The following is a 27,894-nucleotide window of genomic DNA, read 5'->3' on the forward strand; positions in this document are numbered from 1 at the left end:
GTTCAGCAATGGCTGACTTAGTCACCTGTCTTAATCTAGTGTGCCTGTGATGTTCTTTGCACCTGATCTCCACAGTTCTCGTCGTCTGGCCAATGTAGGACATGCCACATTGACAAGGTATATCGTAAATCCCTGGTTTTCGTAACCCCAGGTCGTCTTTGACACTCCCCAGAAGTCCTCCGATCTTGTTGGATGGACAGAAAACACACTTGATATTGTGTTTACGGAGGATCCTACTGATTCTGGCAGAAAGAGCCAGCATAGGGCAGATATGCCACCTTCTTTGCTTCATCTTCGTCTTCTTCAGGAACCTGTGGTATAGTGGCTGGTTGGAGTGCCCTCTCAATTGTCTGTCCGTGTATCCATTCTTGGAGAAAACTTTTTTGAGACGTTCTATCTCTATAGGTAGATTCTCTTGGTCTGACAGGGCACGTGCTCTGTGGACCAAAGTCTTCAGAACCCCATTCTTCTGTGCAGGGTGGTGAGAGCTGCTGGCCTGCAGATATAAATCAGTATGTGTTGGTTTTCGGTACACACTGTGGCCAATTGATCCATCTGCATTCCTCTGGAAGTACATCCAGAAATGGCAGCTGGCCATTCTTCTCCAGTTCCATGGTGAACTTGATATTAGGGTGGCATGAGTTAAGATGTTCAAGAAACTCATTGAGCCTGTCCATCCCATGTGGGCAGATCACGAAGGTATCATCCACATACCTAAAGAAGCATGTGGGTTTAAATGTGGCTGTCTCCAATGCCCTCTCCTCAAAACTCTCCATAAACATGTTGGCAACCACAGGGGACAGTGGTATGCCCATAGCTACACCTTCAGTTTGCTCGTAAAATTGGTTTCTGTACAGGAAATACGTGGATGTCAGTGTATGACTGAACAGGTCCAACAGAGCACTGTCAAATTTCTCCACAATCAGTTCTAGTGAGTCCTTCAGTGGGACCCTGGTGAACAGCGATACCACATCAAAACTAACCATGATGTCCGAATCTGTGATGTGCAGTTGCTTGAGGTGTTGCAGGAAATCTTCTGAGTTGCGGATGTGGTGAATACATTTCCCCACATATGGAGACAGGAGACCTTTCAAGTACTTGGCTGTTGTGTACGTAGGTGCCCCAATATTACTGACATTTGGACGTAGGGGCACGCCCTCCTTGTGTATTTTAGGCAGACCATACAGTCTAAGTGGCACTGGCGCTTTTTCCCGTAGTTGTCTGATGATCTTATCGGGCATCCCTGTTTCCTTCAAGAGAGCACTAGTCTTCTTGGCCACCTTGTCCGTGGGGTCACACTCCAGAATTCTGTATGCAGGGTCCTCCAGAAGTTGGCGTACTTTCTCATCATCATCCACCCGCTGCAAGATGACAGTGGAGTTCCCTTTGTCTGCTGGCAGTACCACAATTAATGTGTTTAAATGAACTTCATAAAACCCTGAATGTTTTCCTAAATGTGGAAAGTCACTAATGTCAAAATGATCCTCCTTAAAATGAGAAAACAATGTTCTTGCTGCGCTCTGTCCAATGGCATTATCCCCATACATGACGTAAATGCTTCTGGCTGCCTCCACAGCTGTCACCTCTCTGCAGAAGAATGTCAGAAATGTTCTTATTTCTCCATTTGGCACTCAATTTTCTAATACCCACAGCTCCACTCACTGTATCCAGATGACAAAATGACAATATGTAAACTTAAATAGCAACAGTGAACTACAAATAAAAAATGACAATCACTAAATAAACACATAGAAACTGGAAAACCAACATGCAAAACAAAAATGCTACAAACTTATGCAACAACCTGATAGTAGTGCTTCTATTTATGGTAATATCTCAGCCAAAGTGCAAAAACCTTGTCCTGACTTGTTAGTATCAACCTTGAGTTACCTTTACAACTGGGCAATGAGTCAAGGAACATTTTCTGAAAGAATGAAATGTGTAAAAGTAACATCAAGACACAAATGCGGAGTTAAGCAACTAACCTCTAATTGTAGACCAAACTCCCTCGATCCTGTGGTCTAAAATCTTTTTGAGAATGTAGCTTCAACAGAGTACTGAACTACCTTTCTGATAATAAACTTTTAACAGCTACCCTCTATTGAGAAAGCACAGCACAATATCACAAACTGAATTCAAAAAGAACTAAACAATAAAAATTACCTTTTTGGCATTTTCTGTGGTCTTGTCAAGGCCTCATTCTGCTAGGGAAACTAAAATGGTATGGTCCTAAAGGTCATCCTTTTGCATAGATGGAGTCATATTTTAATAATACAAAACAGAGGATCACATTAACAAATGAAGGGCAGGAGTAAGATTGAATTCAGGATGGTGTTTAGCCCAATGTTGTTCTTGGTCTACATACATGAATCCCCCAGGATAGTGGAGAACTCATCAAAAACTATGATGTTTGTCAATCACACAAGAATATTGATAGAGGGAATAAACACATTCCTGTCAGATACAGCTGGGATAATAATGAATAATGCTTACAACTTTTTAAAAATGATATCATGTTGCATTTCCCTTATGACCATTTCACTCTTCCGAAAACTCATATTATGCAATTCCTAACAAATAAAAAGGACTTACAGCTACCAGAAGTAAGGATCAATGGTCATAAACTGTAAGAGAATCCATGTGTGAAGCTCTTGGGCATACAGATGTATAATAAACTGAGTTGGCACCAGCAGGTACATTAATTAACCAGAAAGCTACAGTCTGTGTGCTTTGTGCTAAGAAATTTCTGTTGTGGTGTTAATTACAGAGAAGATTTCTACCATACTTCAAATCAGTCCTGTTCTATGGCATATCTGCATGACTAAAGTGAAAAAAAATTTTTGTTCAAATGGCTCAAATGGCTCTGAGCACTATGGGACTCAACTGCTGAGGTCATTAGTCCCCTAGAACTTAGAACTAGTTAAACCTAACTAACCTAAGGACATCACAAACATCCATGCCTGAGGCAGGATTCGAACCTGCGACCGTAGCGGTCTTGCGATTCCAGACTGCAGCGCCTTTAACCGCACGGCCACTTCGGACGGCAAAAATTTTTGTTCTGCAGTAGTGTACAGTACGAACATTGTGTAACATTGATCACTGAATCTCTTGCATAGGTTTCTTCAGTGACTTAGGGACCCTTACACTCACATACCAATTTACATACTCCTTGATGGTATCTGTGGTTAATAACAAGATTAAATTTAGGAAGAACTAATCAATTCACTATCACAATACTAGAAGTAGAAATAATTTCCATATAGACTATGTGTTCCTCCCTAGGGTTCCCTAGGGAGTTTCATATTTGTGCAAAATCCCAAAATGTTTAAAAACACCATAAAAATTTTTTCATTAGCCATTCCTTCCACTATTCCACTATTCATCAGCTTACTTGGATTCAGGAATGTAAATTCCACGTAACTCTAACACTTTGTGTTACATACATTCTGATTTTGCCAGTATATACAGAGTGCCCCAGGAGGGATGGTTAGTATTCAGGAATATGACAGGAATGACCATTCAGAGCAAAAAAGTCTAGAAAACATGGTCTCTAAAATGCATGGTTTAAGAACCATGAGCACTTCTTCATCCTTGATACTGTGAAATAAATCTCTTCTACTGAAATCCCTTCACGTCCCATATTTTGGAAAGTATACCCAAAGTAGAAGACATGAGTTTCATGGTAACAAAATGAACAAGTGCTCATAGTTCTTCAACCACACAATTTAGAGCCCATGTTTACTAGACTTTTTTTTCTCATTTTGGTCCATAATACGACCTCTAAAAACTTGGAAAGTAAGGAGCTTGCAATAGAACAGAATGAAGAATTGCTCGGACCTCCCAGAGTATGCATTTTACAACACATGTTTACCATCTAATACTGCTTAGACATGACGCACAATGTTTAAATGAAAAAAATCAGATCTGTAAACCGCATTATGTTAGAAAAAATCAACACTGCCAAAGACATATGTAGGAAGAGATAATCTGTGAATTTCGAGATGGAACACCTGAAAAGGAATGACTATAGAACTCGTGGTTTACATCTAAACATACAAGGGAAGATTTGCATTTGTAATAGGCTTGCTTCTTTCATACACATGGCGAAAACTGAAAAACCAAGTACAGGTACAGGGGAAAAGCATACGCAAACGGCCAGTCAGAAAAAAAGTGCCAGTCTCAAAGTGCAAGTGCCATCCACAAAGAAACAGACACTTATGGATCAGTATATAACAAAAAATAAGCTCAACGAAAGTCACAACAACACACTTACTAGGTTAAATTTCAAGTCATCAAATGCAGCAACAAGGCAGTCAGTAATGGAAAGATGGGTGAAAAAGGACGGGAAAAAAATGTGGAATTGGAAACATTTCAACAGAAGAAAGATATGAACCCACATATGGTAAAGCAAGCCATACATCAAACACGATGAATGCCATCCCTGGAAAACATGAGGTTTTTTTCCTACTAGATCAAATAGTGAGATACGTGGTGAAGCAAGAAATGATTTACTCCCTATTCCTAATATTAAATTACTCCATAAATGTTCAATCACTCTGACATAAACTAAATGAAACAGAAATAATGTTAAATGACCTAAATGATATTTCTGTTCTATGCTTTACAGAACACTGGCTCAAGCAAGATATGTTAGAGCAAACATACATTCCTCAGTTCAAACATACAAACATGTTTTGTAGGAAAATATCAATTTATGGGGAAACTGTGTATATTTTACAGAAAATACTGAATTCAATAGTGTAACTGAACATTATAAACTGTCCTGTGAAAAAGATAGAGGACTCTCTATAGATGAACTACCAAGGCAAAATACAGTTATTATTTGTGTATAGAGGCCACCAGATGGAGACAAAAAAGTGACTGAGGAACTCTTGGAAGAAATTCACTCTCCCAAGAAAAATATAATTATATGTGGTGACTTTCATATTATTTTCTCGAAATCAAATAAATTCAGAGGTGACATTATAAATCTACTACAATCATTTAACATCACTGCAACGGTAACTGAACCAACTCGAAAAACACCAACCTCTGTATCTATTATTGATCAGATCTTGATAAATATGTGCAAATATGCCTATAACATACAAGTTGTAAACACAGGTTTTAGTGATCACAATGCTCAAATTCTTGCAATGAATATTTCAGGACACTCAATTCCCAGTTGAATACAGCCCCTCTGTAAGGAATTTCAGTACAAAAAATGTGGAATATTTTTGTCCTCTCCTAAAGGGTGAAAGCTGTAATGATTCCAATGAGAAATATGATAAGTTTATGGCTACATTCAAACATTTTTTTAAAAATGGCTTTTCCCAAGAAAATGACTATGTTTAACTCTACTCAAAAAACAAGTAAGTGGATTACAAAAGGATACGGATATCATGTCAAAATAAAAGGAGACTGTATGAGTACTCCAAGTAAAATACTAATCCTGATTTAATTACATATATCAAAAGATACAAAAGAATACTAACATTAGTTATTTCAAAAGCAAAAAAAATATTGTGTAATTCCAAGAATAAAACTAAAGCAACCTGGTAAATTATAAGGAAAGCAATGGGTACTAGGCCAATTAATCACAGTACTAAGAGCTGATTAAGATAAAAGTAAACTCCCTGACCCCAAAGATGTGGCTAATGCTTTCAACAATTATTTCTCTAATATAGCACAGCAGTTAATAAATACACACCTTGACAAACAGCCAGCCAGTCACTCAGACGGAAAATTCATCCAAACACATTTTTAATTTATCCAGCAACACCTGAAGAACTGTCAAGAATCCTAAAAGAGTTACCTAGTAAACATTCAGTGGTTGTTGATGAGATATCAGATGTTATTATTAAAGCTAGCACAACATTTATTGTGGAACCACTAACAGACATAGTAAATTCATCTTTTGAGAGTGATGTGTTTCCAAATAATCTAAAACTGCAAAAGTAATACCTTTCCATAAGAAGTGATATTGCTAATTACAGGCCAGTTTCAGTATTGTCAGGCTGCAGCAAAATTGTGGAAAAAACGTTTCTTAGAAGATTAATAGTGTTCTTGAATAAAGAGGCGCTGATAAGTGACTCCCAACATGGGGTCAGAGTTGGAAAGTTAACTCAGACAGCAAATTTTGCCTTCTTAGATGAAGTATTAAAAGCAGTGGATGGTAAGCAACATGTGTCTGGGATATTTCTGGATCTAAGTAAAGCCTTTGATGTTATTGATCATGGCATTCATTTGCATAAATTAAGTAATTGAGGAATTAGAGGCCAGTTTGAAATGTGGCTCCAGTCTTACCTCAGTAATCATCAGCATATTGGAGAAATAAAACATAACGATAGTGAAACACAAAAAATTTATAGTTTTTACAGTGATGAAGAGAAAATGAAGTATGGAGTCCCACAAGTGTCAAGTTCTGGGACCTGCCATATTTCTGCTGTACATAAATGACTTGGCTAATAAAATACATGATGGAACCACCGTACTCTTTACAGATGACACTAATATTCTAATTAAATCACAGAACAAGGAAAATCTGCAAGAGGCTGCAATATCAGTTATGCATACCTTAATGCACTGGTTCACGACTAACAGGCTCACCATAAATTATGAAAAAATTGTGGCAGTTAACTTCCACGCCACACAGAACCTCCATCACTATCAACGAAAAAAATGTGTCAAAGGTCAGTTATACAAAATTTCTAGGCATTTATTTTCAGGCAGAAGTGGGAGATGCACCTAAACAATTTAAATAAGAGACTGAAATCACTGGTATATGCTGTTAGGATCCTCACTCAGAATACAAGCTGCTCATCAGTGCTGATAATGTACCATTGCAGTATACAGTCACTACTTATGTACGGGATAATTTTTTGGGGGAATTCCACATCTTCTGCAAAAACATTTAAAATACAGAAAAATTAACAGGGTGATTAAAAAAATTAAATGCAAGGATTCCTATAGTACCCTTTTTCAAACTCTCAAAATATTGCTGCTGCCTTGCTTGTATATATAAAAAATACTAATTTTCACAAAAGGGAGCATCTTAAAAAAGGAAAATCTCTTCAGACACAACGTATGAAACAGGTCTAGTGATCTATCATCAGAAGCCTTTAAAATGAACAGGAGCGACTGGAGAGAAGGATAAGAATTCTCAATATCTATTATGTGATATACAGTCGCACAGTAGATGGGTACCACAAATTTGTTGTGGAATGACATTACATCACTGTGGGAAGAATGTAAAGGTGCAGTTGATGATGAAAGAGCAAAAATTACAAATACCAACAGATGGGATTCATTGTTCTGTACATCTAGAACCAATTTGCACTACATTTTCAGGAACTGAGCTCCTGGTGAAATTGGTGGGAAGAATAAAAAGATTTTCTGAAGTTGTACACATTTTCCACTGTCAGCTGGAACTGTTTATGATGGAACTGAACAAGTATGGGAACTTTACTGCCAAGTATTTTGGTTAAGCCAAGGGCCAGGCTATTGTTGAATTTATGAAAGAAAAAGAAAAATATAAATTAAAATCAGAACATCTGGAATGGTTTGCATTCTTCACATTTTTTATGAACTCAGCTGCGAGTTGCCCACAGAAAGATATTACAAGATGAGAAACAACTTATTCCTGGTTTGATGGAGATGCATTTAAAAAGAAAATCATATTGTGGAAGGGACAAAGTCTGACAAAAAACACTGTCCATTACTCTAAGCTCACTAGCATTAAAGAAAACGTGAGGTTTGAAAAATTCATTATGGCCTTTAATTAACGGATATTTTCCTAAACATTTTGAGGACACTGCTAATCTTACATCCGTTTTTGAGCTGTTTTCAAGACCTTTTGCAGCTTCAGTTGCAAACATCTCAGTGCATGTGCAGGTGGGAGTGATTGATCTCCACTGTAATTCCCATTTAAAAGACAAATTCTTTGACATTAAAACTGTCTGGGAAATCTACATTGTTTGCCTCACGAAGACTTTCCATCACTCCATAATGACATTGCAAATGTGATCAAATATTTCAATCAACATATATGTGTGAAAGGCACTTTTTGGTTATGAAACTAAATAATTCATGATTATATAATTTGAAAGAGAAAAATCTGTGAAATTATTTGCATCTGTCTGTATGCTAAGTCTGTAGCAGACAAAAATTATATTATGTATGACTGCATCGCCATTTAAATGTGGTGCATTTGCAGTTTCCTCCTCTTTGCTCTCCTCATGCTCAGACAATGTGGTGCAGTAGTGTGGGAAGTTTGCAGCTGGACTAAGTGCTGTGGCACTCATGCCAGTGCATGGCTTGTGCCAAATTCTTGGTCGTCCCTGCCATACGGCAATTAATGATGGGCTTCTGTGTACTTAGATAAGCTTCCATTTTATGTGTGTGGCATTCTCACTGGAATTCAAACAGGGATGTCACATAACAGAACAACTTGCAGCACCCGAAGAAGATGACTGAGTTGGTCATCAAAATATTGTGAATAGAATGGAAATGGCAGCTCAACCCAACACCCAAAAGCACACTTTCAGTCGAGTACACAGAGGAAATCTGAGATGTCACATGTATACAGCAGAAAATCAGTATACCAATAAGAAGACAGTATAATACAGATAACACAGAAGCAATAGCTGTATTTTGTTTCTGCATTGTAGTGAGAACTTAGCAATTCCTGTACCTGGACATAAGTTAAGTGGCATCGCCAGGTTAGAGGCCCAACAGTCAGCTCGTAGCTCACGTCGCCCAGCTGAAACATGTGCCAATAGCTCCATTCCAAGACATGTCCCCCACAGTGGGAAGTAGTCACCCTGTCTATTCATCTCTTTGGCTACTTCATATATGTGCGCTCCAGCCTCTCCATAGCCACCAGGCCGGTCGAAATCTGTGACAAACAAAGATAGGACACTGAATATGGTCATATCAAATAGCTGAGAGTTTTTCCCCATCTTACAATAACATCTGTGCCTGAATAGTTCATATAATAATTGTTAATATATATTTTCTCTCTTCTTCCAATTTTTATTTACCACTGCTCAGTCTGTTCAGAAACAATACAAACCACTGAAACACTAACAGTCTGCTTCATGAGTTTCTCATGAATACATTTACTAGCAGGCCATATAGGAGGTCTCCTCCTTTCATGTAAATAATGCATTGTTTTAGCCTCAGCATTTTCCACAAAAACTCTAATTTACAGGACAGAAGTCATAGTACAATCACAGAAAAATTAGTGACACCAAAAATTTACACATGTCAACACTTCGCAAAACTACTAAACTTATGTTTTGGTTTTTTCTTTACATCTAGAGAAAACAACAAAGTAACAAGAAATTTGAAAATAAATGGGATATTATACCTCTGATGTGTCACAGATTTTAATACTGTCTCAAACCACAATATACACCGAGGTGACAAAAGTCATGGAATACCTACTAATATTGTGCTGGATCTACTTTTGCGTGGCATATTGCAGAAACTTGATGTTGGATGGACACAACAAGTCACTGGAAGTCCACTGCAGAAATATTGAGCCAAGCTGCCTCCATAGCTGTCCATAATAAGCAAAAGTGTTGCCAGTGCATGATTTTGTACACGAACTGACCTCTCAATTATATCTCATAAATTTTTGATGGGAGTCATATCAGATAATCTGGGTGGCCAAACCATTTGCTTGAATTGTCCAGAATGTTCTTTAAACCCATTGTAATCAATTGTGGCCCAGTGACATGGCCCATTGTCATCCATAAAAATTCCATTACTGTCTGGGAACATGAAGTCCATGAATGGTTGCAAATGGCCTCCAAGTAGCCGAACATAGCCATTTCCAGTCAATGATTACTTCAGTCCATTTAAATACAGCCCACACCATTTATGGAGCCACCACTAGCTTGTACAATGTATTGTTGATAACTTGGGTCCATGGCTTTTTGGGGTTTGCACCACACTTGAACCCTACTATCACTTCTTACCAACTGAAATTGGGATTCATCTGACCAGGCCACAGTTTTTCTGTCATCTAGGGTCCAACCAATATGGTCTTGAGCACAGGAGAGGCACTGTAGGTGATGTTGTGCTGTTAACAAAGGCACTTGCATTGGTTATCTGCTGCCATAGCCCATTAATGCCAAATTTCATCACGCTTTTCTAATGGATACATTCATCGTACGTCCCACATTGATTTCTGGTGTTATTTCACTCTGTGTTGCTTGTCTATTAACACTGACAACTCTACACAAGCACTTCTGCTCTCGGTTGTTAGCTGAAGGCCATTGGGCACTGCATTGTCTATGGTGACAGGTAATGCCTGAGATATGATATTCTCAGCACATCTTGTCACTGTGGATACTGGAATATTGAATTCCCTAACAATTTCTGAAATTAAATGTCCCGTGCCTCTAGATCCATCTACCATTCCATGTTCAAAGCCTATTAATTCCTACCGTGTGTGCTTAATCATGTCAGAAACCTTTAAATGTGAATCACCTGAGTACAAATGATAGCTCCATCAGTGCACAGCACCTTTTCACCTTATGTATGTGATACTGTTGTCATCTGACCATGACTTATCATCTCAGAGTAAGGTGGGCACCAGTAACACTGCAAGCAATACTTTGACATCCACTTTGGATGAAGTGATATTCAACCATTCCCCTACTACTCTGTCACAACAAATGGCCAGTAAGCATTGCTGGAAGGAATCAATAAACCAGATTGGTTAACATGTTGTTTGGATTGAATACAAGTGGTGTTCTTACACTGGCATAACAGTGCACGTATCGCATATGAGCCATGTGTCTGACATAAACTTGTTCAGTGGAAAATCTGGGATGGAATAACAACAACATGACTTATAATAAATTGTTCACTTGCATGTAAGGGGATTATCTAGTCTGTGGATTATTCATGCATGTTCCATGTAAACTGAAAACAGACTATTTTCTGATGTCAATCGGCAAACAAGTGTCAATGAAGTAAGTTAAAAGAAATTTGCAAAAGATAAGACAGAGAAAAGAAAGAAACATCTGTTGAGATTAAAACAAAAATTGCAATTTATTGAAGATTTGAGAAGGGGGAAACTGCTGCAAAACTAAGTGTTAATTACAGTATTGGAATGCAGACTGTTCGGGACATTAAAAAGAATAAACAGAAAATATAGGATTTTGTCAGGAAATGTAATTCGGTTACTGATGAATAAAAAGAGCAGAAGCTGACATTGTTTCAGGTGTGACGGGTGCTAAGAAACCTAATTTTTTCATGAAGCTATAGGGAAAATTTAATGCTTCACCTGAATGGAGTAGATTCAAACTATGTCTTGCGATTCATGAATGTACTTGTTATAACCTTTAATCACCAATAATTGCGTGGATATTCAAACACACTCACTTAGAAACAATAGCTGGTTACATGATAACAACTCAGTATCTCTTATTCGACTGCCATGCCGTGACATGCGGCCGGTGCCGTTCATAGCTAGGTGACGCTTCCGTACTCAGCCGAGTTGCGGAGCGCCTCTATCACAGTTTGCACGTACTGTTGTGGCGGCACTGTAAATGTCGTGGCACTGTCACAACACTTTTCCCCCCTTGAAAAAAAAAACACTCACTTCCTTGGAGACATGGACAGTGCGGAGACATCCATGGCCTCTTGTGAGGCCCCGAGAAGATCCTGCGGAGAGACACGAGAGTGTGGTCGAAAATGTCCAGGACGGAAGCTCGTGCGTGGAACGTGCCTCCTGGACGAGATGATGGGTGAAAACTCCCGAGCAGCATCCATAGGTGTCATGGACCTGGGGGTGTGCTCCAGTGAGATGGGTCCCGGAGAAGGCGGCGTCGCGACTGGGGCCGGTTCCGGCATACTCGGAAGCGGTAGCGACGTCGGCTGCAGCAACACGTACGGTAGATTGGCAGCAGCGACAGGACTGGTGTCTCGGGCTGGTGGAGGCGAAGGAAGGGGCGGTGGCACCGGCGTCGCCACCTCTCGTGGGCGCATCTGGTCATAATGGTGAACAACCATGCCGTCGTCCATACGTATTTCACAAAGCCGGTGGCCGCGAAGAGCCTTGACCTCCCCTGGAATCCATTTAGGGCGAGATCCATACCCTCGTGCCCACATGTCAGCGCCCACTGAGTATTTTCCCGCACTAGGGGACACAGCACAAGGCCTGACAGGGTGAAGCAGGTGCAGTAGAGTGCGCGGTTGGCGGCCATGCAACAGTTCAGCAGGGCTGCGATCACCCAGAAGCGTGAAGCGATAAGAACTCAGAAATTGCAGCAGAGCGTCATCTGTGGAAAAATCACTAAGGAATTTTTTCATCTGGCTTTTGAAAGTGCGGACAAGGCGCTCGACTCCACATTCGACTGCGGATGGAAGGGCGGTGCTGTAATATGATGAATCCCTTGTCCAGTACAAAAATCACGGAAGGCCTGCGAAGAGAACTGAGGGCCATTGTCCGTGACGATTGTGGATGGAAGACCTTCTAGCGCAAAGATTTTGGACAGAGCCAGCATCGTCGCCGCAGTGGTGGGCGACGGACATCGAACAACAAACGGAAACTTCGAGAAGGCATCAATCAACTGTAGCCAATAAGTACCGAGGAAGGGGCCGGCAAAGTCAGCGTGCACCCGTTCCCATGGCTGCGCCAGATCAGGCCACGGAGAGGGCATTGTATGAGGTGCAGCCAGTTGTGAAGCACACTGACCACACGCAGCAACCATGTGGGCGATGTCCGAATCAATGCCGGGCCAATAAACGTGCCTGCGGGCCAGGGACTTAGTCTGAGAAATACCCCAATGGCCTTCATGCAACAGTTTGAGAACATCTTTGTGAAGAGAGGCTGGCACCACGACCCGTGGAGATGCGCCATCCGTGGCCAGAAGAACAACACCATCACGAACAGACAGACAAAGGTGCAAGGCATGGTAGTTGCGAAGGAGATCTGATGCCCGGCCCTTGGTCCTGTCCGGCCAATCCCGTTGAACAAAACCGATCACCTGACGCAGGACCGGGTCCTGCGCAGTAGCCGACGCGACCTGCGAACCTGCAAGTGGAAAACCCTCGACCGCACGACGTTCTTCCTCATCAATGTGGAAACAGAGTAGTTCATCACGATCGAAAACCGGGTCGGGGCCCATCGGCAATCGGGACAATGCGTCAGCATTGGCGTGCTGGGCCATGGGGCGATAGTGAATCTCATACTGAAAACGAGACAAGTATAAGGCCCAATGTTGCAGGTGGTGAGCTGCCTTATCCGGAAGCGACGCCGATGGGCTGAACAGAGAGACCAGCGGCTTGTGGTCGGTGATGAGGTGAAACTTAGAACCATACAAAAAAACGCTGAACTTTTTAGAGCATAAATGATAGCGAGCGCCTCCTTTTCGATTTGAGAGTAACGCCGTTGCGCATCGTTGAGGATCTTGGAAGCATAGGCGATGGGTCGTTCCGACCCATCCTCATACCGATGGGCGAGAACAGCCCCTAGGCCATACTGTGACGCGTCAGTCACCAGAACCAAGTGCTGACCTGGACGGAATGTGGCAAGACAAGGCGCTGACTGCAAATGAGCCTTCAGGCGGACAAAAGCCTGCTCACACTCGTCGGACCAACAGAAAGGGACGTTTTTGCATAACAGCTGATGCAGAGGATGAGCTACCGCCGCCGCAGATGGAATGAATTTGTGATAATAAGCAATCTTGCCTAGAAACGCCTGAAGTTCTTTGACCATAGACGGCCGGAGTAGAGCGGTAATGGCTGCAACGTGCTGACGTAGAGGACGTATACCCTCACGGGACAAGTGGAAACCAAGATACACAATGAAGGGTTGGAAGAACTGTGACTTGTCCAGATTGCACCTCAACCCAGCTGAATGCAAAACCTGAATCAGGGAACGCAAATTGCGAAGGTGCTCCTCAGTGGAGGCCCCCGTGACAACAATGTCATCCAAATAGTTTATGCAGACGGGAATGGAAGCCGTGAGCTGTTCCAAAAACCGCTGAAAAATGGCCGGCGCGCTAGCGACGCCAAATGGTAACCGCTGGTACTGATACAACCCACAAGGAGTGTTGATGACGAGAAATTCCTTGGAAGAAGCATCCAACGGCAACTGATGGTACGCCTCCGATAAGTCAAGTTTGGAAAAGAACTGGCCCCCAGCGAGCTTGGTAAATAACTCCTCAGGACGGGGAAGAGGATAAGTGTCAATGAGGCTCTGAGCATTGATAGTGGCTTTAAAATCACCACACAATCGCAGACTCCCGTTTGGTTTAGAAACCACCACGATGGGCGATGCCCGTTCGCTGGAGGTAACAGGAAGGAGAATCCCTGAAGCTGTTAACCTGTCTATCTCAGCCTTGAAAGGTGCACGCAACGCCACCGGAATAGGGCATGCTCGGAAAAACTTAGGGTGAGCTGTAGGTTTAAGAGTAATGTGGGCTTCAAAATCCTTGGCACGACCCAGACCAGCAGAGAACACGGACGAAAATTCAGAACACAATCCATCCAGCTGTTGATATGGAATATCCTCAGATATGAGGCGCACATCATCATCAATGGAGAACCCGAACAACTGGAAAGCATCATAACCGAAAAGGTTTTCAGTGCCCACATGATCCACCACATAAAACGAACAGTAACAAACAACTTATTTGTTTGAGAAAGCACACAGTTAACATCCATGTCCGATGCCTCGTCCTCGTCAACAGGAACTTTAGGGGACTGACACACAGAAGCAATGTGGCCTTTTTTCCTGCAGGAATTACACGTGGCCCAACATTTTGGACACGTGGCCCTGTCATGCTGTACGAAACAACGTGGACAAGAAGGAAGTGCGGAACGAACCTGCTTCTGTGGTTGCTGTTTTCGCTGCGTGCGTTTCGGCCCAACGCGACGTTGTTTACGCGAGTGAACCGCCGCCACATCTTCTTCGTTCTCCTGTGAAACAGGCAAATTGTCCGTGTCGAAAGTTGACTGTACAGCGCCTACATCACACCACGCATCTATTTGCGCGCCAGCAGTGTGAGACACTTCAAAGGATTGAGCGATGCTTAGAACTTCCGACAATGTCGGGTTTGGGAGTTGTAGGGCACGTTGCCGAACTTCTTTATCAGGAGCAAGCCGTAGAATAGCATCCCTAACCATTGAATCAGCATAAGACTCATGATGAGTGTCCGTGACAAACTGACATTTCCTACTCAGACCGTGTAGTTCCGCCGCCCAAGCCCGGTAAGATTGATGGGGCTGTTTACGACACCGGTAGAACGCCACGCGGGTGGCAACGACGTGGGTGTTTTTCCGGTAATAGTTAGACAATAAGTCACACATTTCTTGGAAGGACAGAGAGGCAGGTTCCCGCAGAGGGGCTAACTGAGATAGCAGCTGATAGATCCGTGGGGAAATCCAAAATAGAAATAACGACTTACACATAGGAGCGTCGACGACGCCGAAAGCGAAGAAGTGTTGCCGCAAACGCTTCTCATAATCCTCCCAGTCTTCAGCGGCCTCGTCGTAAGGAGGGAATGGAGACAGAGAAGAGGAAGACAGACGATGAGTAAGCGACATCGACAATGCCTGAATAGCAGCCGTCAGCTGCGTTTGTTGTTCAATGAGCGTTTGCATAAGCTGTTCCATGTCTGCCCCGTCACAAACACACAAATCCACAACGCAGTGAAAATATCCCATCCTCGTCGCCAAAAAGTGTCATAACCTTTAATCACCAATAATTGCGTGGATATTCAAACACACTCACTTAGAAACAATAGCTGGTTACATGATAACAACTCAGTATCTCTTATTCGATTGCCGTGCCGTTTCGTGTGGCCAGCGCCGTTCGTAGCTAGGTGGCGCTCCCGCGCTCAGCCGAGTTGCGGAGCACCTCTATCGCCGTTTGCGCGTACTGTCGTGGCAGCACTGTAAATGTCGTGGCACTGTCACAACAGTGCTGTGGAAGGAGAGTGGCTTAGTTCAAACATTGCCGCAGCTGATTCCTTGTGAGAAGAGATTCAGAAATTTGTGGAAGAAATGAATTTGACACTGGACCAAACGTAAAAAAGTGATCTGTACTGGAAATGTCTCTCAACCAGAACCCTTTCTTTTAAGATCAAAGTTCTTGCTCCTGTCTCTAAAGGACACAATGCAATTTTCTGCACTGCTAATGCTTCTGGGAATCATAAAGAGAAATTACTAGTGAAAAAAAAAGGGCAAGCAGCATTTGGGGATATCACAGCTAAGGATCTGTTGGTGCATTGTTAAAACCAAAAAGGAGCATGGATGGATGGTGAAAATTCCAAAACTGGTATCACACTCATTTTGTACTACAAGTTCAGCAATTTCTAGAAGGGAAAGGATTGCCTCAGAAGGCTGTTCTGTTGCTTGACAATGCCCCTCCACATTTCAATCAGAGGATTCTCATATCTGATGATGGTCTCATTGTAACTAAGTTTTTACCTCCTAATGTGACTACCATTATGCAGCCAACGGACCAAGGTGTGACTGCCTCAGTAAAATGGTGTTGCCAGGCTGGTCTACTGAGAATGCTAGTTGTTGAGGATGATTCAGTGGCATTCTGGAAGATGTTGCCAATTCTAGATGCCATAATGGGATTTCTAATGCCTGAAAGGAATTCCAGCCACATACATTAGTTCTATACACCTTCCAGATATAGAAGAAAGTGGTTTTCAAGGTTTCAGTGGTGAAGAAAGAACAACTGCACAAATAATGAGTCTGGTAAGAGGTGTAAATGGTTTTGAAGATGTCGATGAAGAAAACTTAAATGAGTGAAGACTGACACAAGTGAACTCAGTACATGAGTGATGCTGAAATTGTGGACCCTGCTGCATGAAAGTTTGGATCCTGCTGCACAAGAAAACAACAGTGAATGTGAAAGTGAGGATGAAGATAGTGACCTAGTCAGTCACTGTATCACATAGTAATGTGTTGATGCTCTTCTAGATTATATGGACCACAGGGGGTTTCAGTACAGGGACATTATTGCTTCAAGAAAAATTTGAAATGCTGTGCAAAAAAAATTGTCAACTCCTGTCAAAAGCAGACCTACACCACAGAATATTTTAAGAAATAAAAATAGGCCTACAGTATCTCTGCACAGAACTTGTATAAATTTTGCACAACAAATACACGTTTTAAAATGTCTCGTGTAAATGCACAGTGCACACACACACACACACACACACACACACACACACACACACACACACACACATGGCCACTGATATTCCTTGGCACTGTGGCTCCACTGAGCTGAGAAGCAATCTCGGCTGCTGTGGGTGGCGAGTGTTCAAAACAGGTTTGGAGGGGAGAGGGGAGGGGATAGGATAACAGGGTAGGGGTGAGGAAAGATTCTGTAGTGCTGCCTGTGGGACTGCAAATGTGTGGCTGAGACAAGATGGTGGGCCGCTAACTGCAGCCTCAGGATAGCTATGCTGAGAAAAAGTGCATCAAAAGGAAAAGGACAATGCAGTTGATATGGGAGGATAGAAGTTGTGTGTATAGCTGATATGGGAGCAGGAAGGGGATGGGGGACAGAGATAGTGAAGGTTGAGGTCAGGGGGTTATGGGAACCAAGGTTATTTTGCAGGAAGAGTTCTGACCTGTCCAATTTATAGAAGCTTTCCTGGGCTGTACAGGTGAGAACACTCTCTGCAACATGAGTTCATTAGATCCATATTGTGTATACAAGGACAGATGCAAAATAGATAAGGTGATGGGAAACTGTTTCTGTGCCAGAGTAGTGTCTTCAGAGTTAACACGCAATCAATTATGTGGCCACTGCTGTCTCCTGGCTGGACCTATGAGATGGGAAGTAAAGGAAGGAGAAAACCACACAGAAAGACACACTGAGACAGGAAGACAGTATTGAGAAATGAATGATAACATTCTGCTGCACTGTCTGACATTGGCTTGATTAAAATATCATTTTATTTTTGCCTACATTACTGTGCAGCTTCATCAGTGTAGCCATTTTGAAATAATTGTCATATTATATGCTAAGCATGTTTTTTAAAGACAAATATACAAATTATGAGACAGCAATTGAAAACACTTGAACCTGGAAGAATATTTTGAGTATTCTTATAGCTTCAAGCATTTCTAAAATTTAACTCATAATTTGCAGGTTTCTTCTAAAAATCATTCTTAGCTTTCAGTATGGCAATAATTTGAAAGTGGCTACACCAGAAAAAGGCATAGTAATGAATGCAAAAGAAAATTATAATTTAATCCAACCAATGGTAAGCTGTGCTATAGAATTATCATCACGATTGTTTGTAGTAACTGTGAACATTGTCACAACTAAAATATTGAACACAGGACAGGGTGCATCGACATTAATACTGCATGATACTGTAAGACCATTTGGTTGTGGTATGGTAATTTTAACTCACTGATTACATAATATATCAACAAAAATAATCAAATTTTTAAAAATTTTATGTAGTTGGATAGATAAAAATCTACTCACGAAGTGGCAGCAGGAGAACACACATATAAAAAAGCTGTTATGTATACACCACTTTGGTTTAGAGATATTGATGACATCTTTGCCATATGGACTCATATTCCTGGAATCTCTACATACATTCTCCCAACTAAATTTCACATGGTCATATTCCGAATCCCACACCATTTTCCTTGATGCTGATCTCATCCTCACCAAAGGACAGTTACACACATCTGTCCACATTAAACCTGCTAACAAACAACAGTACCTGTATTTTGACAGTTGCCATCCTTTTGTGTCGAACATTCCCTCCCACACAGCCTTGGTATTTGAGGGAAACATATTTGTTCAGGTGCAGTCCCTTTACAGCAATACATCACCATTGTCAACTCAGCCTCCACTGGATGTAATTACCCCACCAGTCTGGTTCAAAAACAGATTTCCCATCATCACATCCAGTCTGGTAATACTGATCCCTTCAAAAAAATGACTTACGAGTACATCACTATTCATTCAGTACTATCCCGGTCTTACTGTATTAATCAGTTACTTCTACAAGGCCATGACTTCCTAAAATCATGCCCCGAAATGAGGCCCATCCTGTCTGAGATTTTGCCCACCACACCTAGAATAGCTTTTCATTGCCCTCCCAATTTCTGCAGTATTCTTATCAGACCCTATACTCCTTATGCATTCTTCTCCCTGCCCTATGGTTCCTACCCCTGTGGCTGTCCCCACCCGCGTATGCACACTCCTACCATCACCTATACCAGCACTGTAACTGGCAAAATATATAGTGTCAAAGGGAGAGCCACTTGTTAAATGACACGTCATATATCAGCTGTTATGTAAACACTATTCGGCCTTTTGCATCAGCAGAACTACCACCAAGCTATCAGCTAGGATGAATGGGCACAGACAGAGGATATATACCAGCAACACACAATATCCTTTTGCAGAGCATGCACTACAATATGACAGTCATGACCTTGATGCCTGTTTCACCACACATGCCATATGGATTCTTCTCCCAGACACCAGTATCTCAGAACTCTGTAGGTGGGAACTGGTGCTACAACATGTACTTGGTTCTCACCATCCATCTAGCCTTAATTTTCAGTAATTTCTTCAATCTCAGCATTTATTTCTTCACTCCATTTCAGTTTTCTATGTTTTTAATTTTCTGACTTGTCTATTTTTTGCCATCCCCCTCCCACTTCTATCACATACAATGCACTTAGCTTTTCATTCTTATTAACTCATGCACAGTGTTTTAGCAGTAATCTCTGTCTTGCATATTACCTACATTCCACCTTTAGGCTCTCAAGTTTTCAAATGTTGGCCAGTGCAGTCCCCAACAATCAAGACTTTCCTTTTCATCCCATCTGGTAAATCCCCCCTGACCTGGGGTTCTGGGTGGCTTTTTCCGAACCCACCCTCTTTCCTAAATCTTTCCAGTACTTTTACTTCACCCCTCATCCTTTCCCTTCAACCCTTCTGCAAGAAAAAGAAGAAGCCAGTGGCTCCAAAAGCTTGCATATGTACTCGTAATACCTTCTTTATCTGTGTTTTCCTGTCACCACTCAGTGAGTAGATTTTTTACCTATCCAACTGATTACATAATATGAAGTCTCAACATTGGAAATTTCAACATACACAATCAGAACTGTCTGCTTAAATTTATATAATGTAATGGTTTAAACAAACAGGCATTCCTGGCAAGTTTACCATTTCTTACCCATTATTGGACTTTGTAAGGTGAAATATTTTATTTCGATAAATGGTTTAATTGTTGCATGATATGTTGAGTGATGTTGATTATCATCATCATCATCATCATCATCACCATCACAATCATCATCACCACCACTAGAATTGTCATTTTGATATTTGTATTCAGTGTGGTTGTTCTCAAAAAGTTTTGGATATTTAGAGATACATTCCATGGGTATGTGTTACAAACATGGAGATTCAATGAAATAAAAATAAATATCACAAATTAGAACAAGATATTTAAGTGAGAGGATATTGAAGTTGGGTAAATGTTTCATGGATTTTTAGCTACACTGTTTCTGTATATAAGCTCAAGCTCTGTCTCCATAATAAGGAGTTACCTGTAGACCATGTGATAAAATGATGACAACAGAAAAACTCACTGAATGCTTGAGATTACATACAAATCTGGTATGGCAAGAAATCTGTGACACATTCCAAGAATGATGCCATGAACACTTGAAGTGTTTATCACCTTCCATGTGCTGTAGGGGTATAATTTTTAGCAAAGTGCCTTTGTTAAGGTGATCATAGCACTTAAAAGTCAGTCATTGAACCAATGACTTCCAGAAAAACCTTTGACCCAGTTACACATTATCAACTTCTTTGAAGATTTTTAGAGAAAAATTAGTCAATACATTGTTCTAAATAGGGATACAGTTTCAGAAGTGCAAGTAATATTCAGTGCACTTCAAGATGCTTCAAGACTGACAGCTGACACTCAATATAGGCAAATATAACACAATGTACATGAATAAATGAGGAGATATCATACTGTTTAAGCTCACCATAGTATAGGAACCAGTCAGCTGTGTCCCAATAACACTGACATCAATTTGGCATGCAATGTCCTATATTGACAACTCTTTCTGCTGTTAAGACTCAGATAAGAGCTGCATAATTTGGCAAGGGGTTCTTTGGTTCTTTATCCAACACATGAGTACTACTGAAATTATCAATGCTTCCCAAAGGCAGACAATGATAGAAAGATGTTAATCTTTACTGAAAGGCATCTTAGTAAATTTCAAGAAGTGGACACTCCAAAATTACTGAATAAACTCATTATATTTCTCATAACAATAGGAAAATTCACTCCATAAAAATATGAAATTGTGAGACAGAGTTACTCACTAGTATTTCACTTTAGCAAAAGAAAGGTTTTAGTACTGCTGATAGACACATTTAAAAGAATATGACACTAGCCAGCTTTCTGGATTTGTTAGTTGCTTCCTCGAGAAGGACAAAGGGCCAGGTTGGGGAAAGTTAAAAATAAAGTGTAGATCAGTCAGACAACAAGAAGACATTCCATTCTAACCTTCTCCAACCTATCCCTCTCTCCTCCCTGATTATGAAACTAATTTTCCAAAAGCTAGGAGGTGTCATGTTCTTTTAAATGTGTTTATTAGAAGACATTTCCTGAAAGTAAATTATGGCCAGCAATTCCGTCTTATAATTTAACTGCCATTTTTCATAGGACTCTTATAGTATGACCATGAAAGTAATATTAAGTAAATTGAAGGTTATTTGGAGATAAAGTAACAGTCTTTTGGAAGCATCAGGTGAAAACTAAGGCAGAATGTAGGGGGAGGATTGGAGGATGGTATGATATTGGTACACTACCCTCTGCCATGCACTGCACAGTTGGTTGTTCACCATAAATGTAGCTGTACGTGGAACTAGACACTATCAGTTTGTTCAGACAGGTGTACAATAAGGAATAGTTACAGGTACAAGTTTATGTCTTTGCTTTGACTGCAAACGAAACTAGGAATATCATGTAATTCACACTATGAAAAATAGGGCTCACCTGCTCCTTATTTAAGAACACTTTCTCATGCTGGTGACCAGAAGATCACCAAGACAGCCTATTTTTCTCACGTGTACACATTATCTGTTATGGAATCATTACTTAAGGGATCAATTCTCTCACTCATCATTACCCAGAAAAGAATCACTGGTAGGGCAAGTCTAACAACTCTTTTGCAGCTAAGCACATTAGATAATATTGAGAGAAATATTAACTGGATGCTGGTACTGTAGTAAAGGAGAACAATGTAACTGTGCTTGGTCATTACGGATTAGATGAGGATTACTTGATACTGCTTGTTAATGGCCAGAATTTTGAGTAATATTAGTTTTCTGCCTTTATATCCTCTATGGAGAATACCACATTTAATATCATAAGAATGACATTCGTCCAGAGCACGTTTAGCAAAAGTGGAATCTTCCTTTTTTAGTCTCCAACATCTTTCATGCTCAGTCAGTCTAGCACAGAGCTGTCCAATGTATGTGACCAGCAATGTGGCATGTGGCCACGAAGAAACCAGCCCACAATAGCCCAGACACAGCAGTAAGTGGTGCCTGTCTGCTAATCTATTAGTTGTCCTCTTCCACGCCTCTTCCCTACCATGGGTTTCTCCACACGTGACTCATTTGTGTGCCAGATTGGCCACACAGGTGATGTGCGGTGGTGTCCTCACCCACAATCACTCGCTTTCTTTGGTTCAGTTCAGAAAATCAGTCAGACTCAGTCTGTGCTGTTGCAGTGGTTGGGCACTGCTTATCATTTAGCTCCCAAGGTCACATATTTCCCACTGTTCACATATGTCTGATTAAAGGTATGTAAATATACATTTTTTTTTTAAAATTCAGGAACAAAGTCTAATTAATTAACATACTAGCTCCAAAAGTGACATATGCGTGTGGTGCAGTGTGGGTGGGTGTATGTGTGACTGTGTGTATGTCATTATAATGGAGTCATGTTGCTCTTGAGGTCTACAGTCCAAAGACTGGTTTGATGCACCTCTCCATGCATCTCTATCATGTGCAAGCCTCTTTATCTCCAAGTAACTACTGCATCCTACATCCTTCTCAATCTGTTATTGTATTCATTTCTTAGTGCCCTCTAAAATTTTTACACCCATCCCTATACTACCCTCCAGTACTAAATTGGTGAACCCTTGATGTCTCAGAATGTGTCCTATCAACTGATCCCTTCTTCTAGTCAGATTGTGCCACAAACGTCTTCACTCTCCAATTCTACTGAGTATCTCCTCATTAATTCCATGATCTACCTATCTATTCTTCTGGAGCACCACACTTTAAAAGTTTCTATTCTCTTCTTATCTAAACTATTTATTGTCCGTGTTTAACTTCCATACAAGGCTACACTCCATACAAATACTTTCAGAAAAGACTTCCTGACAGTTAAGTCTATACTTGATGTTCACAAATTTCTCTACTTTAGAAATGCTTTTATTGCCATTGGCAGTCTACATTTTACATCCTCTCTTCTTCAACCACATCATTATCTTGTTGCCCAAATAACACATCTCATCTACTACTTTATGTGTCTTATTTCCTAAACTAATTCCCTCAGCATCACCTGATTTAATTCAACTACATTCCATTATCTCATTTTGCTTTTGTTGATTTTGATCTTATACCCTCCTCTCAAGACAATGTCCATTTACATTCAATTACTCTTCTAGTCCTTTAATGTCTCTGACAGAATTACACTGTCATCAGCAAATCTCAAAGTTTTTATTTCATCTCCCTGGACTTTAATTCCTATTCCAAATTTTTCTTTTGTTTACCCAGGACCTTGTTTCAAATTAGATCTTTCAGTGCTCTGTCAAATTCTTCTTGCAGTATCATATCTCCCATATCATCTTCATCTACGTTGTGTTCCATTCCTACAACACTGCCTTCAAGTACATCTCTCTTTTACAGACCCTCTATACACTCCTTCCCCCTTTCAGATTTCCCTTCTTTGCTTAGGAATGGTTTTCCATCTGAGCTCTTGATATTAATACATGTGATTCTCTTTTCTCCAAAGGCATCTTTAATTTTATTGTAAGCTGTATCTATCTTTCCTCTAACGATACATGCTTTTAAATCCTTATGTTTGTCCTCTAGCCGTTCCTGCTTAGCCGCTTTGCACTTCCTACCAACCTCATTTTTTTAGACGTTTGTATTTCCTTTTCGCCAGCTTCATTTACTGCATTTTTATATTTTCTCCTTTCATCAATTAAATTCAATTTCTATTATGTTATCCAAGAGTTTCTACTAGACCTCATCTTTTTACCAATTTGATCCTCTGCTGCCTTCACTATTCATCTCCCAAAGCTACCAATTCTTCTTTGGCTATATTCCTTTCCCCTGTTCTTGTCAGTTGTTCCCTAATGCTCCCTCTGGAACTCTCTACAACCTCTGCTTCTTTCTGTTTATCCAGGTCCTATCTCCTTAATTTCCTATATTTTTGCAATTTCTTCAGTTTTGATCTACAGTTCATAACCAATAAATCGTCGTCAGAGTCCACATCTGCCCCTGGAAATTTCTTACAATTTAAACTCTGGTTCTGAAATCTCTGCCTTACCATTATATAAGCAATATGAAACCTTCCAGAGCCTCCAGATATCTTCCACATATACAACCTTCTTTCATGATTCTTAAACTGAGTGTTTGTGATGATTAAATTATGCTCTGTCCAAAATTCTACCAGGCAGTTTCCTCTTTCATTCCTTTCCCCAAGTCCATATTTTCCTATTATTTTTCCTTCTGTTTCACTTCCTTCTACCAAATTCCAGACCACATCACAATTAGATTTTCATCTCCCTTAACTACTTGCACAATTTTTTTTCTCATCATACATTCCTTCAATCTCTTCATCATACATAGAGGATATTGGTCTGTAGTTATGTGGTCAGTTCATTTACCTTTCATGTATACATGAGTCACCTGCACTTTTTTCAGTCACTTGGGATTTATCACTGAGCAAAAGAGTCACAATAAATCACAGGGATTCCACCTGGATCTGGTGACTTATTTGTTTTCAACTCCTTCAGTTGCCACTCTACACCACATGTGCTAATTTCTGTGTCCTCCATGTGGGAGTCTGTATGACAGTTAAATGATGGTATGTTTGTACAATCCTCCTGCATGAATGATTTCTTAAACATGAAGTTCAAAACTTCAACTTTCCTTTTGCTGTCTTCTATTGCTGACTATTCAACAAGTCTGTGAATAGAAGCTACTGAACTGTTTAGTGATTTTAAGTACAACAGTAATTTCCTTGGGTTCCCAACAAGTTCTTTTGCTGAGATATGATGTTGGAAGTTGCTGTGTGCAACACACTTTGATCTTCTTACAGGCACCTGAATTTCTATTAACTTTTGCCTGTCAACAATTACGTCCTCATTTTTTTTACCAAGAGTGCAACAATCTCCGTTTCTTCAGTATTTGCTGAACTTAATTATTAAAGCATGGAGTGTCCTTTCCATCCTTAACTCACTTATTTGGCACATATGTCTCCAGTGCATGCTTCAAATCAGTTTAAATTTTGCCCTCTATGTCTGTCAAACTGGAGCTACGTGATATCCATTCATTGTCTAAGTGGAATGCTAACAACTGCTTATCTGATTTTTCTAGCACAAACACTCTCCTGGTCTTTCAGGCAGATTTATTAACTTTAGTAATCCTCATTGCTATGATGACATTATTATCACTAATCTCTGTCTCTATACTGACACTGTTGATAAACTCAGGCTTGTCAGTAGCTACGAGGTCTAAAACATTTCCATTGCATATGGATTGTCTAACAAGTTGTTCAAGGCAGTTTTTGGTAAACTTGTTCAGAAATACTTCACAAAACTGTCTGTGTGTACCACCTGCAGTGAATCCAGAGACATCCCAGTCTATACCCACTAAGTTAAAATCACTTCAAATTAAAATTACATGATCAGGGTATTTCCGTGCTACTAACAATAGACTTTCCTCTGATGATGTTAGAACTGTCACAGTAGAATCAGATGGCCGGTAAAAACATCCAACAATTAACTTCATTCCATACTGACCTGTTAAATGTGCCCAGGGAACTTCACTGTCACACTCACTTTCGACCTCAATGGAGACAATATTTTTGTCAACTGCTACGAACACCACCCCTCCTATGGCATCTAATCTGTCCTTCCTATATATGTTCAATGACTGGATAAATATTTTGAAGCTTGCTTCTTTAGGTCACTAGTTTATTATGAACACTTAAACAATTTACTGTTAAAATTTTGATAGGAGAAATGTCTCTACTTAGCACACGATCTGATTTCACTTTCTGCATATAGACTGGCGAGAGTTCATCAGAGGACATCATACTACTGCCTAGGCTAAAAATCACTGATGTGCACTCCACAAGTACTCCAAGTCCAAAACTAGCTGCTTCTTTTGTGTGGTGCACCTCTCACCTATCAAGGGGAATCCTACAACTCTGCACATTATAATGTGGGTCCAGAAATCTGCAGCCACAACTGTCACAGAACTGACACAGCCTCTCATTGAGACCTTACACTAAGCTCCAAAACACAGGATCCTGATCACCCCCAGGTACAAAGCAGCAAGTTGTTTGCTTTGCTTGCACTTTGTGAATGTGGCCAACAGTCTTCGCCACTTCTCTGAGCCACTCTGTAGGGACTGACGCATCACTGGTGCTGACAAGAGCAACAACTTTCAGACTAAAGAACCCCACATCTTTGATAGCTGCAGGCATGGCCTCCTTCACATCTTGGATGAGCCCCCCAGCAGATACATGGAGTGCATATTGGAATAGTTTCCAGATCAGGACGCTATTTCCCTAAGGGCCTCCATAAAACACCTAACATTGGAGCTCTGGATAACTAGTAAACCTCTCCTCCATTGTGCCAGCTCAGACCCTGCTGAAGGGGTGGCCACCTGTCCGCTCATAGAGTGAATTGGTGAGACTCTCTACCTCAAGTGACACTAGCATGTAACAACTGGCCATTCACTTTGCAATGAGCATTGGGTACAATGGAAGATCCTCAACAGCAGAGCCCATGGGCGAAACAAGCGACATCTCAAATGTTCCAAGCGACTCGCCAGTTTCTCCACTGCCACCAGTCCTGAGGCAGCAGCCTGGAGATAGCTGATAATGATTCTGAGCATCTCCAGCATTCGTGAACTGTGGCCAGTTCCTCCTGCATCCGTACACAGCACGTTACTACTAACTTGAGAATTAAACTATAGAACAAGTTGAATTGTGGCTAGTCCCCTGGCACTTGACCAATGGAGGCTGGAGCTGATTGAGTTGTTGTCAACAGTTAATGGCCATCCAAAAACAAACAAATAAATGACTGCTGCAGTACAGACTGTGTGAATGTACACTTTACTGTTACTAAAACATGTTACTCTACCTCTAAAATGCAACAACACACAATGAATTTATCAATTAAACTTTACAAGCACACAAAAGTGCTGAAAGAATTTAAGAATTGAGCTGAGAACACGCACAGAAAAGCTAAATATGCAACTTGCTGGTTTCTTGGTATTTCATTAACAAATGCTGATGGCTGAATGGCTGTGGCTGATGGTTACTGCCCATCCAAATTAAACAAATGAAAAATGACAACTGTGCAGATGAACAAGTTACCATTACTAAAATGAGACACTATAACTCTCAAATACAAAAATATGCAATGAATTCAAGAATGAAACTCTGCGAGTACACAAAAACATGAAAAGAATTTAAGAATTAAACTGAGAACATGAACAGAAAAGCTAAATATGCCACTTTGAAGTCTCTTGGTGCTTCAACAATGAAGGCTGAAGGGGATGTACTTGTCTACAGCTCAGTCTCATCAACTCTC

The 27,894-nt window shown here is 40.7% G+C and overlaps 1 protein-coding gene across 1 annotated transcript in view; it reads right to left on the minus strand.

Annotated features, from left to right (window-relative positions):
- Positions 1 to 27,894, minus strand: part of LOC126252114 (gamma-glutamyl hydrolase B-like) — a 191,389-nt gene that overhangs the window by 40,903 nt on the left and 122,592 nt on the right. Inside the window, exon 5 of the mRNA XM_049952981.1 lies at positions 8,753 to 8,896. Coding sequence (XP_049808938.1) covers positions 8,753 to 8,896 — 144 coding nt within the window. The remainder of the gene's footprint in view (positions 1 to 8,752; positions 8,897 to 27,894) is intronic.

This window comes from Schistocerca nitens, chromosome 4, assembly GCF_023898315.1.
Source record: "Schistocerca nitens isolate TAMUIC-IGC-003100 chromosome 4, iqSchNite1.1, whole genome shotgun sequence".
NCBI lineage: Eukaryota > Metazoa > Arthropoda > Insecta > Orthoptera > Acrididae > Schistocerca > Schistocerca nitens.